Genomic DNA, 18151 nt, shown 5'->3' on the forward strand with positions numbered 1-18151 from the left:
TTTGTTGTTGTTGCTATAATTATTTATTATTACTATTATTATAATATAGACTAAAGTCATGCCTGACACAGAACTGCAGCCTGCTTAGAAGCTATTGATTTGTTGTCAGACCAGTTTTTGAAACTTGATTAAACAGGTTCTACAGGTTCAGTATAAAATCTGCTGTTATGAATGGAGTCTGGTTCGAGACTGTTGACTTTTGACCTCTACTGTCTCTGAGGGAGGAGGCAGGGGTCAGAGAGTGGGGTGTTCTCCCCAACAGCCAATGGGGCAGCTCAGGGCGGGGATTAGAACCAACACAGCAAATGGAGAGAGGCCGGTGTCAGGGCCTGAAGACGTCCCTCCACATTCACACAGTTTGGTCCTAAATCTTCAATCAGAGGAGCAGAATACTTCTTCTTCTGCTTGTTCTTCTGCTGCTTGTTCTTCGTCTTCTCTGACTCTCTGATGGACTCGGTAGCCCCCCCCCCCCTGCCTCTCTCTTGTGTCCGTCTTGTCTCTATTAGCGTGTAGCGTTCAGGTGTTAGTCGCCGTGCTGCTAACATGTAGGTATGGTGGGCGGAGCTCCGCGGAGGACAGGTGGATCGTGCTGTGGCTCTTCTATGACGTCATCGTCCACCTGACGCTGGTACGACCAACCAGGAACAGTTTCTCACGTCTTCATCGTTTGTTTATATTCTGTTTGATTCATCATTATTTTTCTTATTTGTTTGGTATTTATGAATCATTTTCAGGAAGGTCCGTTTGTGTACATGTCTCTGGTTGGGACGGTGGAGACGTCTGATGGTCTGCTAGCTGAACTCTGTGAGTTTAACTTCAGATTCAGTTACTTCATTTTCCACCAGACTCCATTTAAAATTCTGTCATTTTTAAGGTATTTGTAATTTCCTTCAGTATTTCCATTTTCTTCCATACTTCTACTGCGTTACATTTCAGATACAAATATTTCAGTTCTTACACACATTATAACTCATGATAACTGCACTAAATATGTCTGTAGGGAAGGAGTACGGTAAAGCTGACCGTCGTTGGCTGATTTCTGATCCGACCATCGTCTCGATAGAAATTCTCACCGTCGTCCTCGGCTCTCTGCTGGCTTTACTTCTGATACACGCCGTACTGAAGGACAAATACTACAGGTAATACTACAACCTCATTTCATCCTTTTGATGTCACACCAGACCCCAATGAAGAACTCTTGTCTGCTCAGACACTTCCTGCAGGTCGCTCTGAGCGTGTGCGAGCTGTACGGCGGCTGGATGACGTTCTGTCCTGATTGGCTGGCTGGCAGTCCTCACCTGGACACGTCCAGCTGGCTCTACCTGTGGGTCTACCTGGTCTTCTTTAACGGGCTCTGGGTCCTGGTCCCGTCAGTGCTGCTGGTCCAGTCCTGGATCTCTCTGAGCAGACTGCACGCGCTTAGACCGGACGACGTAAACAAGAAGAGGACGTAGAGACGACAAATGTTTTTTATACGGGATTCATCTTTAGATCATCAACCATCACCAATCAATCAACATTATTTATTTTAATTAAACGACTGCAATCATTTCATAAAAACAGACTCGTGTTTTCACCTTTTTTATGTCACACCAGACCCCATCGAAAAATCTGCTTCTTTAAGTTCAAACACACTATCAATCATATTTAAATATACTTATACATCTTTACAGTGAAACAGGTGTGCCTTTTGCTTTGGTATAAATAATAAATGTTCATTTTAACTGTTTGAATCCTTCATGACTTCTTGATGAGCTTGTTGACAGACATGAAGGCCTGTTGGAGGCCGAGACCCTTCAGAGCGCTACAGGCCTGAACCTCCCACAACCGGTCCACACAACTGTGCAGGTCCAGCTGCTTGGAGATCTGAGGGGGGATTATATAAGGACAGCTTAAAGAACCCTGGTTCTGCTGTTATATAAAGTATTGATATTCTTAATTCTGTTGTTATATAAAGTACTGATATTCTTAAAGAACCCTGGTTCTGCTCGCACCTCTCTGATGGTCATGGAGTTGGGCAGGTCCTTCTTGTTGGCCAGAACCATCAGAGGAACCTCCCGCAGCTTCTCGTCGTTCAGAACTTTCTTCAGAACTTTCTGAGCCTCTGGCAGCCGAGATGGGTCGCTGCTGTCGACGACGAACACCAGCGCCTTACAGTCGTCCAGGTAGTACCTGGAGGAGGAGGGTGATTGTTTGTTGTTTGTTAGTTAGTTTGTTGGTTTGTTTACATGTTTGTTTGTTTGTGTTTACCTCCAGTTGGCTCTCATGCTCTTCTGTCCCCCGACAGTCCCACACAGTGAGAGACGTCTTCTTGTCCAGATCCAAAGTCCCCACGTTGAATCCGATGGTCGGAGACGTTTCCATCACCTGAAAGTCAACAGAAGATTTTAATATGACGATTATATTATCACACCTCTCACTTCTCAGAGTCTCACCTGTAGAGACTCACCTGTCCTGTCAGCAGTCGGGCCAACAGAGTCGACTTCCCTGCCGAGTCCAGACCCATCAGGATCACCTGAACACAAACACACCAGGTAACATCAGCTGAGACAGGTGTGATGCTTTGACTATGAATCCCCTAACTGTTCCAGCTTCAGTTGCACGTCTGTTTACTTCCTGACACCTGTAAAGTTACCGTCGCCTCCAACCTTTTGTGATGTTTCATCCTTTAGTCATGTCGCTTTCACATTTAGCTTTGTACATATTGTTAACAGTATTTATCGTTAGTTTTTGTATGTTGTGTGTTTTGATAGCCACCTCCGTGTCTTGGATAACCGTTAGCATAGTTAGCTGATGCTCAGTTTAGCACCAACATTAGCCTGATTTTCACAGCTCAGCTGACGTCAGGTCACTATGGCTCTTTTTTTACACATGGTGCTTGAAAAAGCTGCTGAAAGGAGTCGTGGGGGCAAATTTACGTTCTTTCAAGAGGAGGCTTGCATCTCCCATTCCGTGACATCCAACGTAGAACAAGCCACAATACAATGAGTGTACTGGATTCATCACTAACTCCCCAAAAAACACTACATACAAAATGTAACAGGAATACTATTAACAATATGTGCAAAGCTAACTGTAAAAGCGAAGGATGAAAGATCATAAAGTTCGGAGGCGAAGGTAACGTTGACAGGAAGTAAACAACGTGCAGTTTGTAAAACAGGTTTACGTCACATTGTGCACGTATATGATTCTGTCATACACTCAAACGTTGTTCTCAGTGGCGGGCCGTGCATTTCACACCTAAGCCTTCAGTGATGTCCTACCTGAGTCCTACCTGAGTTATTCCCCCTCTTAATACCATCATTATGACGCCATGGCTCTAGAAACTATACATTTAGACAGAAACGCAGTATAACCGGGCGGTGCATCACCTTAATAACATAGTCAAGTACAACAGAGTTATATTAATATTTCCGAAGCATTTATAATCAATAAATCCAAATTTACAATTACGAGTGTAAACTACCAGCTTTAAGATCGCTAGGATACTGTCAACACTTAAAAATAAAAGGTGCTTTTAAGGGATTAGTCTACAAAGTTTTATTAAGTCCACTAAAAGTATGTGAGCTTTAACAAGTGTGTTCACTAAACAACGTATTGTCGCACCTAAAGTAGTTTTAGTTTCATTTAAGAAACGTGACGATAAAGAATCAGTCTTTTCAATATTTCCCTATTTTTGTTCACCCTTTCGTTGCGGAGCTCCGTTTCCCTGCGCACTTGTTCGTTGAGCTGTAGATCCACTTGAGTGTCCCCAAAGGTTTTCAAAAGCATCGTTGCTTGTAAGGGCCCAGCTGTGCTTTGGTGTCTCGTTGCTGCCTTGCTTACACAACTCAAGTTTCCAAACCCAGTGTGGCTCCAGCCACCAAATCGATCAGTTGTAAATAGCTGGCTTTCCCAGCAGTACAATGTGCAGTGCCTCTCGGAGGCTGTGAGCCGGGGGTACCGCTAGTGATTTGAAAGTGGCGGACAAACCCTTTTCCCGCCTGTGATAGGCTCGCTAGCGTCGGGGTTGGCCGTTCTTCTCACGATGTCTATCTTTTCTTGAAAAGTTTGTCTTGAAAATGTCGTTGTAATTATATCTGCGACCAAATCGATCTCTTCTCCTCCTTCAGCCATTGTGGGTTGAAAACAAACAGCTTGTAGAAATATACACAAATGAGCTCGTTCAAAGGTTGCTAGCTCTGCATAGCTCCGCCTCTCAATAGTACATATCCAATCAAAAGATGTGGACGTGCTGACGTTATCGTACGCCTGCTAGCTGGCCCCGGTGTCGCCAACTCGAAATCTGATTGGTTAACGCCACAGTTTTGTTTCTGTTCACTTTAAGCTACAGGCCCCCGCACTGTTGATTGTGAAGGCCTGAGCAGGGGTCGGGAACCTTTTTGTCTGGGAGAGCCATAAAAGCCAAATATTTTTAAATGTATTTCCTTGAGAGCCATATATTTAATAAAATGGAGTTTTAAGTATATCACGTCTCGGAGTACTAAAAGCGCTATCAGTGTTTCCCCTACCCTTGTCTGTGCCCCCCCCCCAACGGAACCCCACGCCCCCCCTATAATTAAAAAAAAATATTCACAACTCACTTTTCACATTGAACAGGTGCTCTTTTATTAAATAAACTAAACGTTTATGTTATTTATCTAAGTTATGAGCACGTTTCAGTGTTTACTGCACAGTGTCAAACTCAAGGCCACAATTATATCCGGCCCGCGAGAAAATATAATTTCTCTATTATAACTGGCCCGCCAGTTTTGGTAATTAAATCAAGGCATGGCACAACCATAGGAAAATATATATTTGAGGAAATATCTAAATGTGTGAATGCAATGAAACTGCCCCGGGACAAACTGACAGGACTGACGACAGACAGAACCTGCGATGTGATGAAAAGAGCGGAGTAGTGCAGGATGCGGGAGAAGATGCAGCGGGAGAACTGTGCAGGTGAGCTGACGGTGCATCACTGCATCATACACCAGGAAGCGCTGTGTTGTAACGTTCTGGAGATGGAACATGTAATAAGCACCGTAACACAGACAGGAAACTTTATAAGAGTCAATGTAAGTCTGTTCCTGAGGAGATACATTCTGAACATGGCGGTGCGATGGCTCAGTCGAGGGAAAGTGCTGAATAGATGTTTCGAGTTGCGTGAGGAAATCTGCCAGTTTTTGGAAGCAAAGGGAAACACAGCACAGATCTCTGGGACGGTGTGAGCTGGCCTGTTTGTGCGACATAACGAAGCATCTCACTGTTAAACCTGCAGCTTCAGGGCCGTGTGATCACGGACATGTATGATGCAGTGAGAGCGTTCCAAGCCGAGCTGCCTGTGAGAGACTCTGATGCTGCAAGGAAGCTTTGGTCACTACTGTTTCTAAACACTGACAAACATCTCCACCGCTGTGTTCCTGACTGCGCATGAACAGCAATCCGTTTGCAGTTGACGTGGAAACAGCACATGTGAACATCCAAATGGAGCTGATTGACCTCCAGTGTAACGACACACTCAAGACAAAGTGTGACTCTGTGGGCGCTGCAGTTTCCAAGCTTCACCCCCGAAACGATGCCTTCATTTTGGCCCTCTCTGTGATTGAGTTTGACACCCTGGTCTACTGCTTGCTTTGTGCAGTTTCTCCTCAGCTGTTACGCCCCCCCCCCCCCACACACACACACACACACACACACGTGCGCACACAGTTACATTCAGAGACGGAGTGGAGGAAAGGAGAGAGGAGAACTAAAACAAAATCCGCTGCTAAATGTTTTACTTTAAAATGACACAGTATAATTATTTATTACTTGTTAATCATGTTAAAAAATGTCAGCTCAAAATTGTCTGCGAGCCATATCGCGTCAGCGAAAGAGCCAAACATGGCTCGATCTGAGGCTGGAACCAAGAGACTGAATAAAGAGCAAACACGCTGTTGCTGTTAACTACACAGTTATTACTCCTGAGGGAAAAGCTTTGAAACGCAGATATAGCTTTAAGAAAAGTAGAAATGAGCGTAAGCTCACGTAACGTTAGCTAAGACACAGAAGGGGAACAATGAACGTGAATCATACAGAGAAATGAGTTACAATATTAGACCCTCAATGTATTCAGACACCAAAACAACATTTGTACACTCTGCTGAGTTATAATAATATAAATAATAATAATAATAATAAAGTGAGAATTACCTGAGGAGATGAGGAGCTGTGAGCTGAACCCATAAATCTTCTTCTTTTAATCGTGTAAACCTTCAAATCTGCTCTGTGCATCTGACTGAAACTCACCTGTAAAACGTCTCTCAGGTGTGTTCAGCAGCAGCCAATCAGAGCGCCCCGTGTGACTGTGCGACAGGGCTGACTGCATTCCTGAGCTAGAGGCAGGAAGTGTCTTTATTTCTGTGTCTCTCTGTGTCCTAAATATTATATAAATACCTATAATATATAGATATATATATACATTATATATATATCTATATATATCTATATATATCTATATATATATATATATATATAGATATATATATGTATATATATATATATATATATATATATATATATACATATATGTATATATATATATGTGTATATATATACATATATATATATATATATGTGTATATATATATATATATATATATAATTATATATATATAATATATATATAATATATATACATTATATGTATATATAATCTATATATATATATATATGATATATATATAGATATATAAGAGATATATAGATATATATAGATATATATATATCTATATATCGATATATATATAGATATATATAGATATATATATATAGATATATATATATATAATATAGATATATATAGATATATATATATATATAATATATAGAGATATGTATGTATATACATATATGTATATGTATATATATATAATATATACATATATATACATATATATATATATGTATATTATATATATATATATACACATATATATATATATATATATATATCTACTATATGTATATATACATATATTATATATATATATTATATATATACCGATATGTATGTATATAATATATGCATATATATATATATATTATATATATCTATAGATATTATCGATATATACATATATGATACATATATGTATTAATAATATATATATATTATAATCTATATAATTATTATATATATACACATATATATGTATGTATATTACATAATGTTATAATATTATATATTATATATGTGTATATATCTATATAGATAAATATATTACATAGATGTATATATATATATATGTATATATATATACATATATATATATATCTATATATATATATGTATGTATATCTGTATATATATATATATACATATATATATATATATACATATATAGATATATATATAGATATTAGTAATATATAATATCAGTATATTATATATATACATATATGTATATACATGAGGTATATATACTATATAGAGATATATACATAATATATATATTAGATCTATATATACTATATAGATATATATATATATATATATATATATATATATATATATATATATATATATATATATATATCTCATCACAGTTGTTATTTTTGATAAGGTATGTTTGTTGTTTTTATAATAATAATATAGTTTGTTATTATTAATAGTAATCCCTCTTGGTCTTCCTCCGCCTCCTCCAGGTTCAGTGGGGAGGAGGCGGAGCGGTGTCCGTGAGGAGGGGCCTGTCTCCGAGTATAAAGCCGGCTCTTCCCGCCTCCTCCCTCCTTCTTCTTGCTCCTCCGGCATCTCCTTCCTTCTTCTCCCCGGATCTTCTTCACCATTATGGGCTTCGGTGACCTGAAATCCGCCTCCGGGCTCAAAGTGCTGAACGGCTTCCTGTCGGAGCGCAGCTACATCGAGGGGTCAGTACGGCAGAGACAATAGAGACGATAGAGACAGTGGAGACAGTGGAGACAGCAGAGACAATAGAATCTCTGCTGGACTTCTGCACAGAGAAGCTGAGCGCTGCCGGCCGCCATCTTGGCTCCGCGCTGAGCTAAATGTGGCTAACAGTTAGCTGGCAGGCTGTCAGCGGAGTTTAACTGTGACAAATGAACCGACATAAACCTTTTTAACGTTTTTGGTCTTACAGAGTCTGAACTGATAACATCAGAGTTAGTTTAGTTTAAGCTTTTATTAAAACAAGTGTATGATGTGAAGTAGCTTTATGCTAGCATGGAGCCACATGGTGCTAACATGACACCTGGTGCTACGTGTCAATTAAATGTCACTATAGAGTTTTACTATAATTTTAAACACTTTTATAGTGAACAGACTGATTAAGAACTTCAGCCAACTGCTTAATAATTGAATAAATCTGTGAATGTACTTTGTCTTATCAACTAATGTGTCAATTTGCTTAAATTAAGACTTGCTAATATGTGCAGCAGAAGTTTAGATGCCTAAAATCTGAGCACATGAGTCACATGACGCATTCACACTGTCCTCAGGTCCGCCCCCCCACGGGCCTGGTGCAGGGGAAAGACCACAAGTTAACGTCCTCATAAACCTTTGTGAGGACGGGCTTCTGTTTAAAAGTGATTTGAAGTTCTGCAGGTTTGATGATGATCTCACACCATCTTTCGGCTGAACGTCTGATGACACTTTCTGATCTGAAAACAGCAGAAACTTTATATTCTTTAACAAACTGATATTTATTGATCTGAAACGTTCCCACCAGGCTGTCAAACAGAGTACTGAATAAATGTCGACCTCTAGTCCGAGCATTTTCCCCGCTGGTGGTAACGTTTACTTCCTGTCCGCAGGTACGTGCCCTCTCAGGCGGACGTGGCCGTATTCGAGGCGATCTCTACGGCGCCCTCGGCCGACCTGGTCCACGCCCTGCGCTGGTACAACCACATAAAGTCCTACAACAGCCAGAAGAGCAGGTGAGGCCGGTGACATCATCAGAGGTGTGTGTGCGCGTTTGTGACATCACCAGTAAGCCCCGCCTCCTGTCTCAGCCTCCCAGGTGTGAAGAAAGCACTCGGTCAGTACGGCCCCGCAGGAGTGGCCGACACCACGTCAGGCGCCACCAAGGACGACGATGACGACGACATGGACCTGTTCGGCTCCGACGAAGAGGTGATGTCACAGTGATGTGTATATTGGGGTTTTTACTTTTGGTATATTTATTTTTTCTAGAGGATTAATCTAATGTATTTCAATGTCCCTGTGTTTTGTCGGGCAGGAGGACGCAGAGGCAGCCAGGCTGAAGGAGGAGCGCCTGGCGGAGTACGCCGCCAAGAAGTCCAAAAGTGAGTTACACACTCGACCAATCGCAGCGCAGATCAGTTCTCTTCATGATGATCAACCAATCACCATCTTTCGACTGATGCCTGATGGATGCCATGTTTACCTGAGAGAGCCTCTCCTGTACCTGTTGACACTTAATGTTTCCATGGTAACTGACTTGTCTCCCGTCCCGTCCCCAGAGCCCACCCTCATCGCCAAATCTTCGATCCTATTGGACGTGAAGCCGTGGGACGATGAGACGGATATGAAGCAGCTGGAGGAACACGTCCGCAGCATCCAGATGGATGGACTCCTCTGGGGACAGTGTAAGAAAACATATTCTTTAGTTCTGCAGGTTTGATGATGATCTCACACCATCTTTCGGCTGAACGTCTGATGACACTTTCTGATCTGAAAACTGCAGAAACTTTATATTCTTTAACAAACTGATGATGATGATAATAATTATTACTTCCTGTGTGCAGCCAAACTGGTCCCTGTGGGTTACGGCATCAAGAAGTTGCAGATCGGCTGCGTGGTGGAGGACGACAAGGTGAGCTCATTTAATATGTAAACCTGCTTCACGCTTGTTGTTTACCTGTGGTTTGTTTACCTGCGGTTTGTTTACCTGCGTCTCCAGGTGGGCACGGACCTCCTGGAGGAGCACATCACAGCCTTCGAGGATTTTGTTCAGTCGATGGATGTCGCTGCTTTCAACAAGATCTGAAAACTAACATTAATAAAAAGCACTTCAACACAAAACTCCACTCTGATTTATTTAAAGCTGCAGGTGGAGCAAGTATAAATAATGCTTATATATTCATTCCAGATGTTGTCATGTTTCATAATGTGTGTGTGTGAGAGTGTGTGTGAGAACACATAACATTGACATGTATAAAGGGCACAGAAACAGGATCGTGGTTACAGATTTTATTGATTATACTTCAGGCGAGTCTCACACCTGATGACAGGAAACTGGAAGTTTTCTTTGGCAGCAGGAAGTTTGTCAAAATAAAAGAACTGACTTTAGACCTGTAATCAAAGCCTCAGGTTTCTGTCTCGTTAATAAGCAGTTAAATTGGCAGATTCAGCATAAAGATCAACAGACTGCAGGAAACTTTCTGTTCAACTCTGCAGACGGGAACATCAGGAGAACGTTTACACAAGCTGTGAGGAACCTTGAGATCCTTTAGGAAACATCAGCGGAACGTTTCATGTCTTCAGGGATTTGTTCTGTTTGTCAGAGCTGTTGATCAGCTGGTCGTGTTTATAGAAGTCAGCTGTTTTTAAATGAAAACGAGAATAAACATGAAGCTGAAACTTAAACGAAACTAAAGAACATTTCTCCAAATTAAAGTGTTTATTCTTTTAGGTTTCAAATTTTAATTCTCCGACTTCTTTCAAAACTTTAAAAAGAACTGTTGGAAATGTGTAGTTTTCAAGTTCACATAAAATATGAGCACAAATGATCAGATATAAAATATTGATTACGCAGCTCCACACTTTAAAGGTGTAACAGTTAGTGAACCCTCTAAACAATAAGATTCACTAACAAGTGTTTAAGACTCCTGCTGCTCCGGGGGGGAGGACAGAGCTGAGTCCGGACCCTCCACGCCTTCCTTCTCCTGCTCCACCACTTTCTCTACCGCTTTCTCCTCCTCTTCCTCTTTCTCCTCAACTTCCTCCTCTTCCTCTTTCTCCTCCTCTCTCTCGGCCGGAGCCAGCTGTGCGTGGACCTCAGTGAAGGGAATCTCCAGGTCGGTGATGCCCAGCGGGGAGAGCTGGACGTCAGCCTCGGTGATGGCCGACTCCTCCACCTGAAGGGAAGTGTCGGGGGGTTGAGAGTCGGAGCTGCTGCGAGGCTGAAAACACAGAACGTCAGAGGTCGGAAGAAGTGACACTTGAAAACCTTGGGGAACCTTAAGAAAATGTTGGAGGAACCTTTAGAGAATGTTAAGTATAAGAACACGAGTACCTTCTTCATGCTGAAGGTCAGAGGGGAAACCTTCAGGCTCGAGGTTTTCTGTTTGATCTTCTCTCGTTGTTCCTGAGAAACAATCTTTGTTCCAATCTTCGTCATCTTCTTCTCGATGTTCTGCCTGGAGAACGCCTTCTTCAGACTGTCGACCTGCAGAGAGAGATTGTTACACCTGTCTGTCTGACTGAACATCCGTCTGGCGGACTGAACACCTGTCTGTGATTCTCACCTTCTTCAGACTGGAGCGTTTCAGTTTCTCGGCTCTGGACTTCTCCATGTTCTCTAGATCCCGAGGCCACACCTCCTCCTCTTCTAGCTCCGCTTCCAGCCCGACGTCCTCATCAGATGACAGGTCGATGGTCGTGAGCCCGCCCTCCTGGGAACGGTTTCCTTCAACAACACCCTCCATCAATTCATCACATTCTTCCAAAATATCTTCACGAGGAAACGGAGGAGGATCCTTCACGAAGACGGTGGACGGGATCTCGTTCTCCTCCTAAAGAGAAAATAATCGAGGTACCTCAACATAAATTTCAAGGAACCTGAGTGGGAACCTATAGCTTCTTTACAGGAATCTCAGGGGAACCTTAGGAGATTGTTATGTGAAAATATTAGGGTGGCCTTCGAGGAACTTTAGGGGAACCAGAGAGCTAAAGGCATGCTTGGGGAACACAACTAGGGAACTTGTATAAAAATGTTATTGAGACAATAGTCGAACCATATGGGAACATTAGGCTAACATGGGAACATTAGAGGAACATTAGGCTAACATGGGAACATTTAGAAAACGTTACAGGAACACGATGGGAACATTATAGCAACATTAGGGGAACAAAGTACCTTCATTAAAACATTAGAAATGGTTAATTCATGTTGTTTTATGGTGTTTTACTTCTTAAGAACCCCTTAAATCTTGTAGATAATTCAGTAATGCTTATCCATTATTAGCCTCTAATTGCATTAAATTGCATTCAAATTGTTTAATTAAAACATTATTAATGGATCAGTTTGATTTTAAGCATCAAGATTCCTCTCTTCTCTCTGTATGTGAGCAGGACTGTCAACTGACAACGAGCTGAAAGGGCAGAGAAACACACACACTGAGGAATGCTGGGTATTTTAGGGAGGACGGAATGTTTAGTGTCAGAGAGAGAAAACACACACACACACACACACGTTACAGCTGATCCCCGTGTAAACTGCTTTACTTTAAGAGTTTTCCTTTAACTTGCTGCAGATTTAAGTTTCTTATACTCACCTGTATTAATAACCAGCAGTTCGCTCTCAAAGCTTTAAATAAAACACGTTTCCTAAGTCTTCTGACCCGAGAACAGCTGATGGGTCAATGACCTCACCATAAGTCACTCTGTTGTAACCATGGCGACCAGAAAACATGACAGTTAGTTCACTTCCTGCTGCAGCTGACGACCAAATAAGGTCACAGTGAAAATCCCCAGCAGACAGAGAGAGCTGCAGAGCTTTACTTCCTTTTCCTTCTTTACTTCCTTTTCCTTCTTTACTTTCGTTACTTCCTTTTCCTTCTTTACTTTCTTTACTTCCTTTACTTCCTTTACTTCCTTTTCCTTCTTTACTTTCTTTACTTCCTTTACTTCCTTTTCCTTCTTTACTTTCTTTACTTCCTTTTCCTTCTTTACTTTCTTTACTTCCTTTTCCTTCTTTACTTTCTTTACTTCCTTTTCCTTCTTTACTTTCTTTACTTCCTTTACTTTACATCCGTTACTTAATTTACTTTCAGTACTTAAGGAGAAGTTTGACCTCTGACCCCCCACACTCACCTGAAAGATGAGAACCTTGAAGTTGTTCCTGCTGATCAGGTGTGCGTGGTTTGCCTCCAGCTTCCTCACCTGGATGCCCTGACGCTCCATCTTATCACGAACCTGCAAAAACACAACACTGGTGTGATATAAATGTAGTCATATTAACATAGACATATATATATAAATATATATTTTGTATATATTTACCTCCTTCATGGTGACGGACAGTTTGCGACTCTTGTCCAGCAGTTTGCTGACTGTGTTGGAGGTGTGACTGTGACTCTTGGATAGTTTGGTCATATCAGCCTGGATCCCTCTGACAACGCCCTCCATTTCCACCTGATGCACCTGAAACACAAGCAGCCAATCAACCAACCAATTACCAACAAATAACTAATCCATAACCAACCAACAACCAAGCAATAACTAATCAATAACCAGCCAATAACTAATCAATAATCAACCAACAACCAGCCAACAAATCAAATCAAATGTATTTATATAACACAAATTACACATTTGTCTCAGACTGTACAGGTTACGACACCCTCTGTCCTTAGACCCTCGCACCACACAGGGAAAAACTTCCTAAAAGAAACCAACAATTAAAGGGGGAAAATGGAAGAAACCTCAGAGAGAGCAACTGAGGAGGGATCCCTCTCCCAGGATGCACAGACGTGCACTAGATGTCGCGTGTACAGGATAAACAACATAGTACAAATACAACATATAGCCAATAACTAATCAACCATGTCACCGGCGTACCGACGGGTACTTCCTCCAACACACCGAGACAAACGTCCTGGTCGAGGCCTGCTTTTACCTCATCTTGCCATTGTATAGCCACGGGGATGGGAGTGTGATAGGCAACCGGCGTCGCATCCTCATCGAGCATAAGACGTAGCGGCGGGCCGGTCATTCTTGGTAGAGGCTGGTGTATTGAATGTACTCTGAGCGTACATCCTGAGCAAGTGTTTCTGTAGTGCTTCTCTGTTAGCCTCGGTTGCCAGCATGGGGAGTGTGGTCGGCTTGGTTGGCGGCTCCGCACATCATGGGCAGTCACACAATTCCGAGGTCGCCAGGTTCACCTCTCCGAGTGTTGGGAATTTGTCCGAGATCATGCCCAGGTCCACACAGGCTGCGCGGGAGAGGAATATGCGATCCGATGTGTCCGTCACGTACGCGATTTGGCATGTCTCCAATCTCTGAGCGTCGCCACTGTTACCGGTGAATCTGACCACTGCGGCTCCGAGGATACGAATTCCCTTGTTGTTTGCAGCCCTCATGGTTATGGACACGGGTATGAGGTCCGCAGCATTCAGACCCATTTGTTGGGCGACTTTAATGGCAATCAGGCAGCTCTGGCACCCCGTGTCGACCAAAGCAGGCAGGGACACCGCGCAGGTGTGTTTTGGAAGATCAAAACAGAGCGATTATAATCTTCACGCTCGTTGGTGAGCGTGAGGTTGATATACGTCTGCGGGCTGGACGTGCATTTCATCCACTTATCGCACATATCATAGTACAGTTGGTGAGTGAGGGGGAGTGTGCGTAACCCGTCTGCGCTGGCCATGGTGACCGTACATAGCTCGACAAAGGCTGCCGTCTGCTCGTCATCCCGTTGGTCTGCCCAGAAGGGGACCTAGTCGGTCGGCTGCCCTGGCCCGCTTACTGGGGTGATCCTGGCGGCCACACTTCCGGCACTCCTTACCATACCCGGGGCACTCGGTGCGTCTGGCGCGCCACTGATGTGTCTTGTCGTGGCCCACCTCGCCGCAGTAGACTCATACCCCTTTGGGCTTGGCCTTCGGGTTCTCCGGCCTGGCTCCTCCCCTGGTGCGGACGTCCTGCTGTTTTCCCCGCCGATATGAACTGCTGATTGCATCCGCACTCTGAGGGTCGAGTAGGCGCGATGCTGAGCGCTTTCCAGACTCCTTGGCCTCGATATACTCTATCATGTCCTTTAATGGCATTTCCTGGTTCTTTAGTAAGTCAAGTTGTATTTCTTGGTCAGCGATGCCGCGGGCAGTCACATTGCATAGTATCTCTTCCGTGAAGTCGTTGACTTGATCGCACTCCGTCTTGGTGCACTTCATCTCATACTTGCACGTGTCCACCTGCCCCTTGATGCGGGCGTGGAACGACCGGATGGGCTCCCCCTGCCGCATGTTAGATAGAGCCACACGAGCTACCGGGGTGTTCTCCGCTTGGACGGCGAGCGCCTTCATGGCGGCTAGAACATCTCTTTCGTCAGTGCCCGCTAGGCTCTTGCCTGCCGCACGAGTGAGATCTTTACTCGGCTCCTCCTCGCATCACTTCAATAGCTGTGCGACTATGTCGGGTCCGACAAGTCTAGTACCCGTCTTGTACCCACCCCAACGGGTTATGAAGTATGACCAGGCCTCGCCTGTTCCGGCCAGTGCTATGGAGGGACGCTTGAGTTTCTCCATCTTGGTATTCGTGCCCGGCGCCCTGGGGACTACGACGTGTACAGGGGAGTGTATGCCGCCGCTGCGTGTGTAGCCACGTAGTCACAACCCTCAATTGGGCAGTCTGCATCCACCGGCGCCATTAGGATAGTTATTCTGTAACAAATGTTCTTTCTCCGGTGGCATACACGTGTGTACAGTGTTCTGGGTGCATCGATCGGGTACGGTACCTGTCAACGTTCTCGCTGTCCATCTGGACCTAGTCGTATCCTCCTCAGCCCTGACAATCTCCGCTTGATTGCGTCAAGTTGTTTAGTTGTTTTATAAATAAGAACAGAGTTCCATTCGTTCGATCGCTTTTATTATAAATATTATCAATGTGAAATGACAATAACTAAACAAGTATTATACAGGTTGACACAGGCGTGTTTACAATTAAATCTGGTTCTGGTTCCGGTCGTGCATGCGCTGATACAAGGGACCGTCTCTTATGCAATCCATATTGTACAATGTTCTCTAATAACCAGCTAACAACCAACCAACAACCGGCCAACAACTAGCCAATAACTAATCAACAACCAACCAACAACCAACCAGCAACCTCACATAATTAGGCCTTGTGCATCACTCTGGACATTTTTGTCTTTTTAAAGTGTGTAATAAAGTGTGTATCCAACACACACACACACACCCATTAAACACATTAACAGCAGAATGTAATACAATCTTTCTATGATCTCAGCTTCACATGTGGATCAGAATTGAATTTCTTACTATTTTGAGTTTGGGACAAATACATGCTGTTTCCATGGTTTCCTGCTAGAGCTATATTATATTATATATCAGTCACACATCTCACTCGGTGGAGAAACATTTATTTTACTGAAACCTCTTTGATAAAAGTTGTTAATGTTAATCCCCAGGAACCGGTTTAACCCGAGACCTGTTCTAACATGTTATTAAAGATAAATACCACCCGAACAGAAAATGCAGCCAGAGCTCAAAGTTATGAAATTAAATATTTTCTCTGTCAGCTGAAGCTTGTTAATAAGACAAACATGTGAGGAATCCACAGTCACAGCAGAGTGAAACATCTGGAGAGCAGCAGAGCGTCATGTGACCTCTGAACCACAGACAGAAATACATCTTTAATCCAACACTTTCATAAAAGGAAGAGAAACGCAGAAACAAGCTGAGGTCAGGGAGAGAAGATAAAACTAATATTTTCAAACTGTTTCCAAGACAACAGTTGAAGTTATAGCTAATTCGACAGTTTTTTAAGTGAAGTCTGGTGTGGAAAGTTTGTATAGACCTGAATCTGGATTCTTTACTGAACATGTACTGTTTCTCTATATTAACTCTGACGACTAAATCAACAGTCTTTTGAGAAGAGTTTGGTATGGAATGTTTTCCTGTATTTTTTCACACGGAACCAGGAGTTAGTCCTGGACTCCCACACCCTGATGTAAGGGTATCCCCCCCCCCTCACCTCCATCTTGTTCTGGTTCTCCTGCACGGCGTCGAGCATGTTGACCAGTTTGTCCAGCAGCGTGAGGACCGTGATGGCGTTGACGGGACCCTGACTCATCGTCTCGGGGTCGAACCCTGCCAGGGGGGACGAGGGGGATGAGGGGGAGAGCTGCTCCTCCTGCTGGTTCTGGTTCTGGTTGTTGGGGGGGACCAGCAGGTCCTGGCTCTGGTGGGTCTCCGTGGTCACCATGATCGTCTGTCCTTAGAGACACGGACACAAAAAGTCCAGAAAGTCTCTGCAGCAGGAAACACTGAGCTCCACCTCAGGGTGTGTGTGTGTGTGTGTGTGTGTGCTGCACTCTGATTGGTTGGCTCAGAGGAAAACTTTCCTGCGTCCACACCTTTAACCCCTTCACTCCCACAACACACACACACACACGCACATGCACACACACGCATGCACACACACACACACACGCACACACACTAAGTGTAACTTTAAAAAACTTTAAAAAGGCACTGCACCTTTTAATGGTACAAAGATCTTTATTGCGAAAGGAAATCACATTTCATAAATATAAACACAAAGTAATCAAACGCTGATTGTAAGAAATTCAAAGTGAAAAGTATTATAAAAAATACATAAAAACGTTCAATAAATAAATGAAGTTGTAACATTTAAAATCAATAGAAAATATATCTTTTTACAAATAAATACAAATACAATCTGATCTAATGAATAAAAGAAAAATAAATGCATCACATTCAAAAAATATTATATAAATGTAAAACATTTAATAAAAACGAAATGACAATAAAATAAACTGAAAATACTTAAATAAATAGATAATGATATTTTAATTTAAACAATAAATAAAAGATAAGTAAAAGGATTAACAGAATTTTTTAAAATAGAAATCAAATCTGATTACATTTTATTAAATAAAGTAAAAAGTAAAAGTAAATAATTTAATCATTCATATAATTTTAACATTTAAAAAAAAGAAGTATAAAATATAAAGTAAAATAGAATGAACAGAAAATCCTTCAATAAATATACAAAAAATAAAATCTAATTTAAATTGTAATAAAATAAAATGATCTGAAAGGGTTAACTCTGCAGCTTGGTGTCACACCCGGAGGGGAGGGGGCTGTTGCCGTGACAATCGGACAGGAGGGGGCTGTAACCATGACGACGGTGTGTGTGTGTGTGTGTGTGTGTGTGTGTGTGTGT

The 18151-nt window shown here is 42.4% G+C and overlaps 4 protein-coding genes across 4 annotated transcripts; 2 read left to right on the forward strand and 2 right to left on the reverse strand.

Moving 5' to 3' along the window:
• Window positions 1-265: 265 nt before the first annotated feature.
• ebpl (EBP like) lies at window positions 266-1648 on the forward strand. The gene is made up of 5 exons (XM_029427090.1): window positions 266-361; window positions 461-628; window positions 735-804; window positions 1001-1139; window positions 1211-1648. The coding sequence occupies exons 1-5, from the start codon at window positions 266-268 to the stop codon at window positions 1452-1454; spliced, it is 717 nt and encodes a 238-aa protein (XP_029282950.1). The 3' UTR covers window positions 1455-1648.
• Window positions 1649-1682: 34 nt separating this feature from the next.
• Window positions 1683-3205, reverse strand: arl11 (ADP-ribosylation factor-like 11). Its single transcript, XM_029427132.1, is given in 5 exon segments — window positions 1683-1866; window positions 1995-2172; window positions 2251-2285; window positions 2287-2367; window positions 2450-3205. Coding segments are annotated over 5 exon segments (480 nt in total). The 5' UTR covers window positions 2507-3205; the 3' UTR covers window positions 1683-1737.
• Window positions 3206-7736: 4531 nt separating this feature from the next.
• eef1b2 (eukaryotic translation elongation factor 1 beta 2) lies at window positions 7737-10024 on the forward strand. Its single transcript, XM_029427131.1, has 7 exons — window positions 7737-7890; window positions 8794-8916; window positions 8992-9112; window positions 9219-9285; window positions 9463-9588; window positions 9748-9815; window positions 9903-10024. The coding sequence occupies exons 1-7, from the start codon at window positions 7811-7813 to the stop codon at window positions 9987-9989; spliced, it is 672 nt and encodes a 223-aa protein (XP_029282991.1). The 5' UTR covers window positions 7737-7810; the 3' UTR covers window positions 9990-10024.
• A 153-nt stretch (window positions 10025-10177) lies between these two features.
• Window positions 10178-17244, reverse strand: cavin2b (caveolae associated protein 2b). Its single transcript, XM_029427128.1, has 6 exons — window positions 16937-17244; window positions 13226-13366; window positions 13037-13138; window positions 11470-11736; window positions 11238-11390; window positions 10178-11124 (listed from the first exon to the last, which is right to left on the reverse strand). The coding sequence occupies exons 1-6, from the start codon at window positions 17165-17167 to the stop codon at window positions 10822-10824; spliced, it is 1197 nt and encodes a 398-aa protein (XP_029282988.1). The 5' UTR covers window positions 17168-17244; the 3' UTR covers window positions 10178-10821.
• Between the last annotated feature and the right edge of the window lie 907 nt (window positions 17245-18151).

Source organism: Cottoperca gobio, unplaced genomic scaffold (genome assembly GCF_900634415.1).
Source record: "Cottoperca gobio unplaced genomic scaffold, fCotGob3.1 fCotGob3_293arrow_ctg1, whole genome shotgun sequence".
NCBI classification, from domain to species: Eukaryota; Metazoa; Chordata; class Actinopteri; order Perciformes; family Bovichtidae; genus Cottoperca; species Cottoperca gobio.

Coding starts and splice junctions, on each gene's coding strand:
- ebpl (XM_029427090.1), top strand. CDS start 266: ATGGGGCAGCTCAGGGCGGGGATTAGAACCAACACAGCAAATGGAGAG. Junction 362..460: donor CTCCACATTCACACAGTTTG/GTCCTAAATCTT, acceptor TGGACTCGGTAG/CCCCCCCCCCCCTGCCTCTC. Junction 629..734: donor TCATCGTCCACCTGACGCTG/GTACGACCAACC, acceptor AATCATTTTCAG/GAAGGTCCGTTTGTGTACAT.
- eef1b2 (XM_029427131.1), top strand. CDS start 7,811: ATGGGCTTCGGTGACCTGAAATCCGCCTCCGGGCTCAAAGTGCTGAAC. Junction 8,917..8,991: donor TACAACAGCCAGAAGAGCAG/GTGAGGCCGGTG, acceptor CTCCTGTCTCAG/CCTCCCAGGTGTGAAGAAAG. Junction 9,113..9,218: donor TGTTCGGCTCCGACGAAGAG/GTGATGTCACAG, acceptor TTTGTCGGGCAG/GAGGACGCAGAGGCAGCCAG.
- cavin2b (XM_029427128.1), bottom strand. CDS start 17,167: ATGGTGACCACGGAGACCCACCAGAGCCAGGACCTGCTGGTCCCCCCC. Junction 13,367..16,936: donor AGAACCAGAACAAGATGGAG/GTGAGGGGGGGG, acceptor CTTGTGTTTCAG/GTGCATCAGGTGGAAATGGA. Junction 11,737..13,036: donor TCAAGGTTCTCATCTTTCAG/GTGAGTGTGGGG, acceptor TTTTCTCTTTAG/GAGGAGAACGAGATCCCGTC.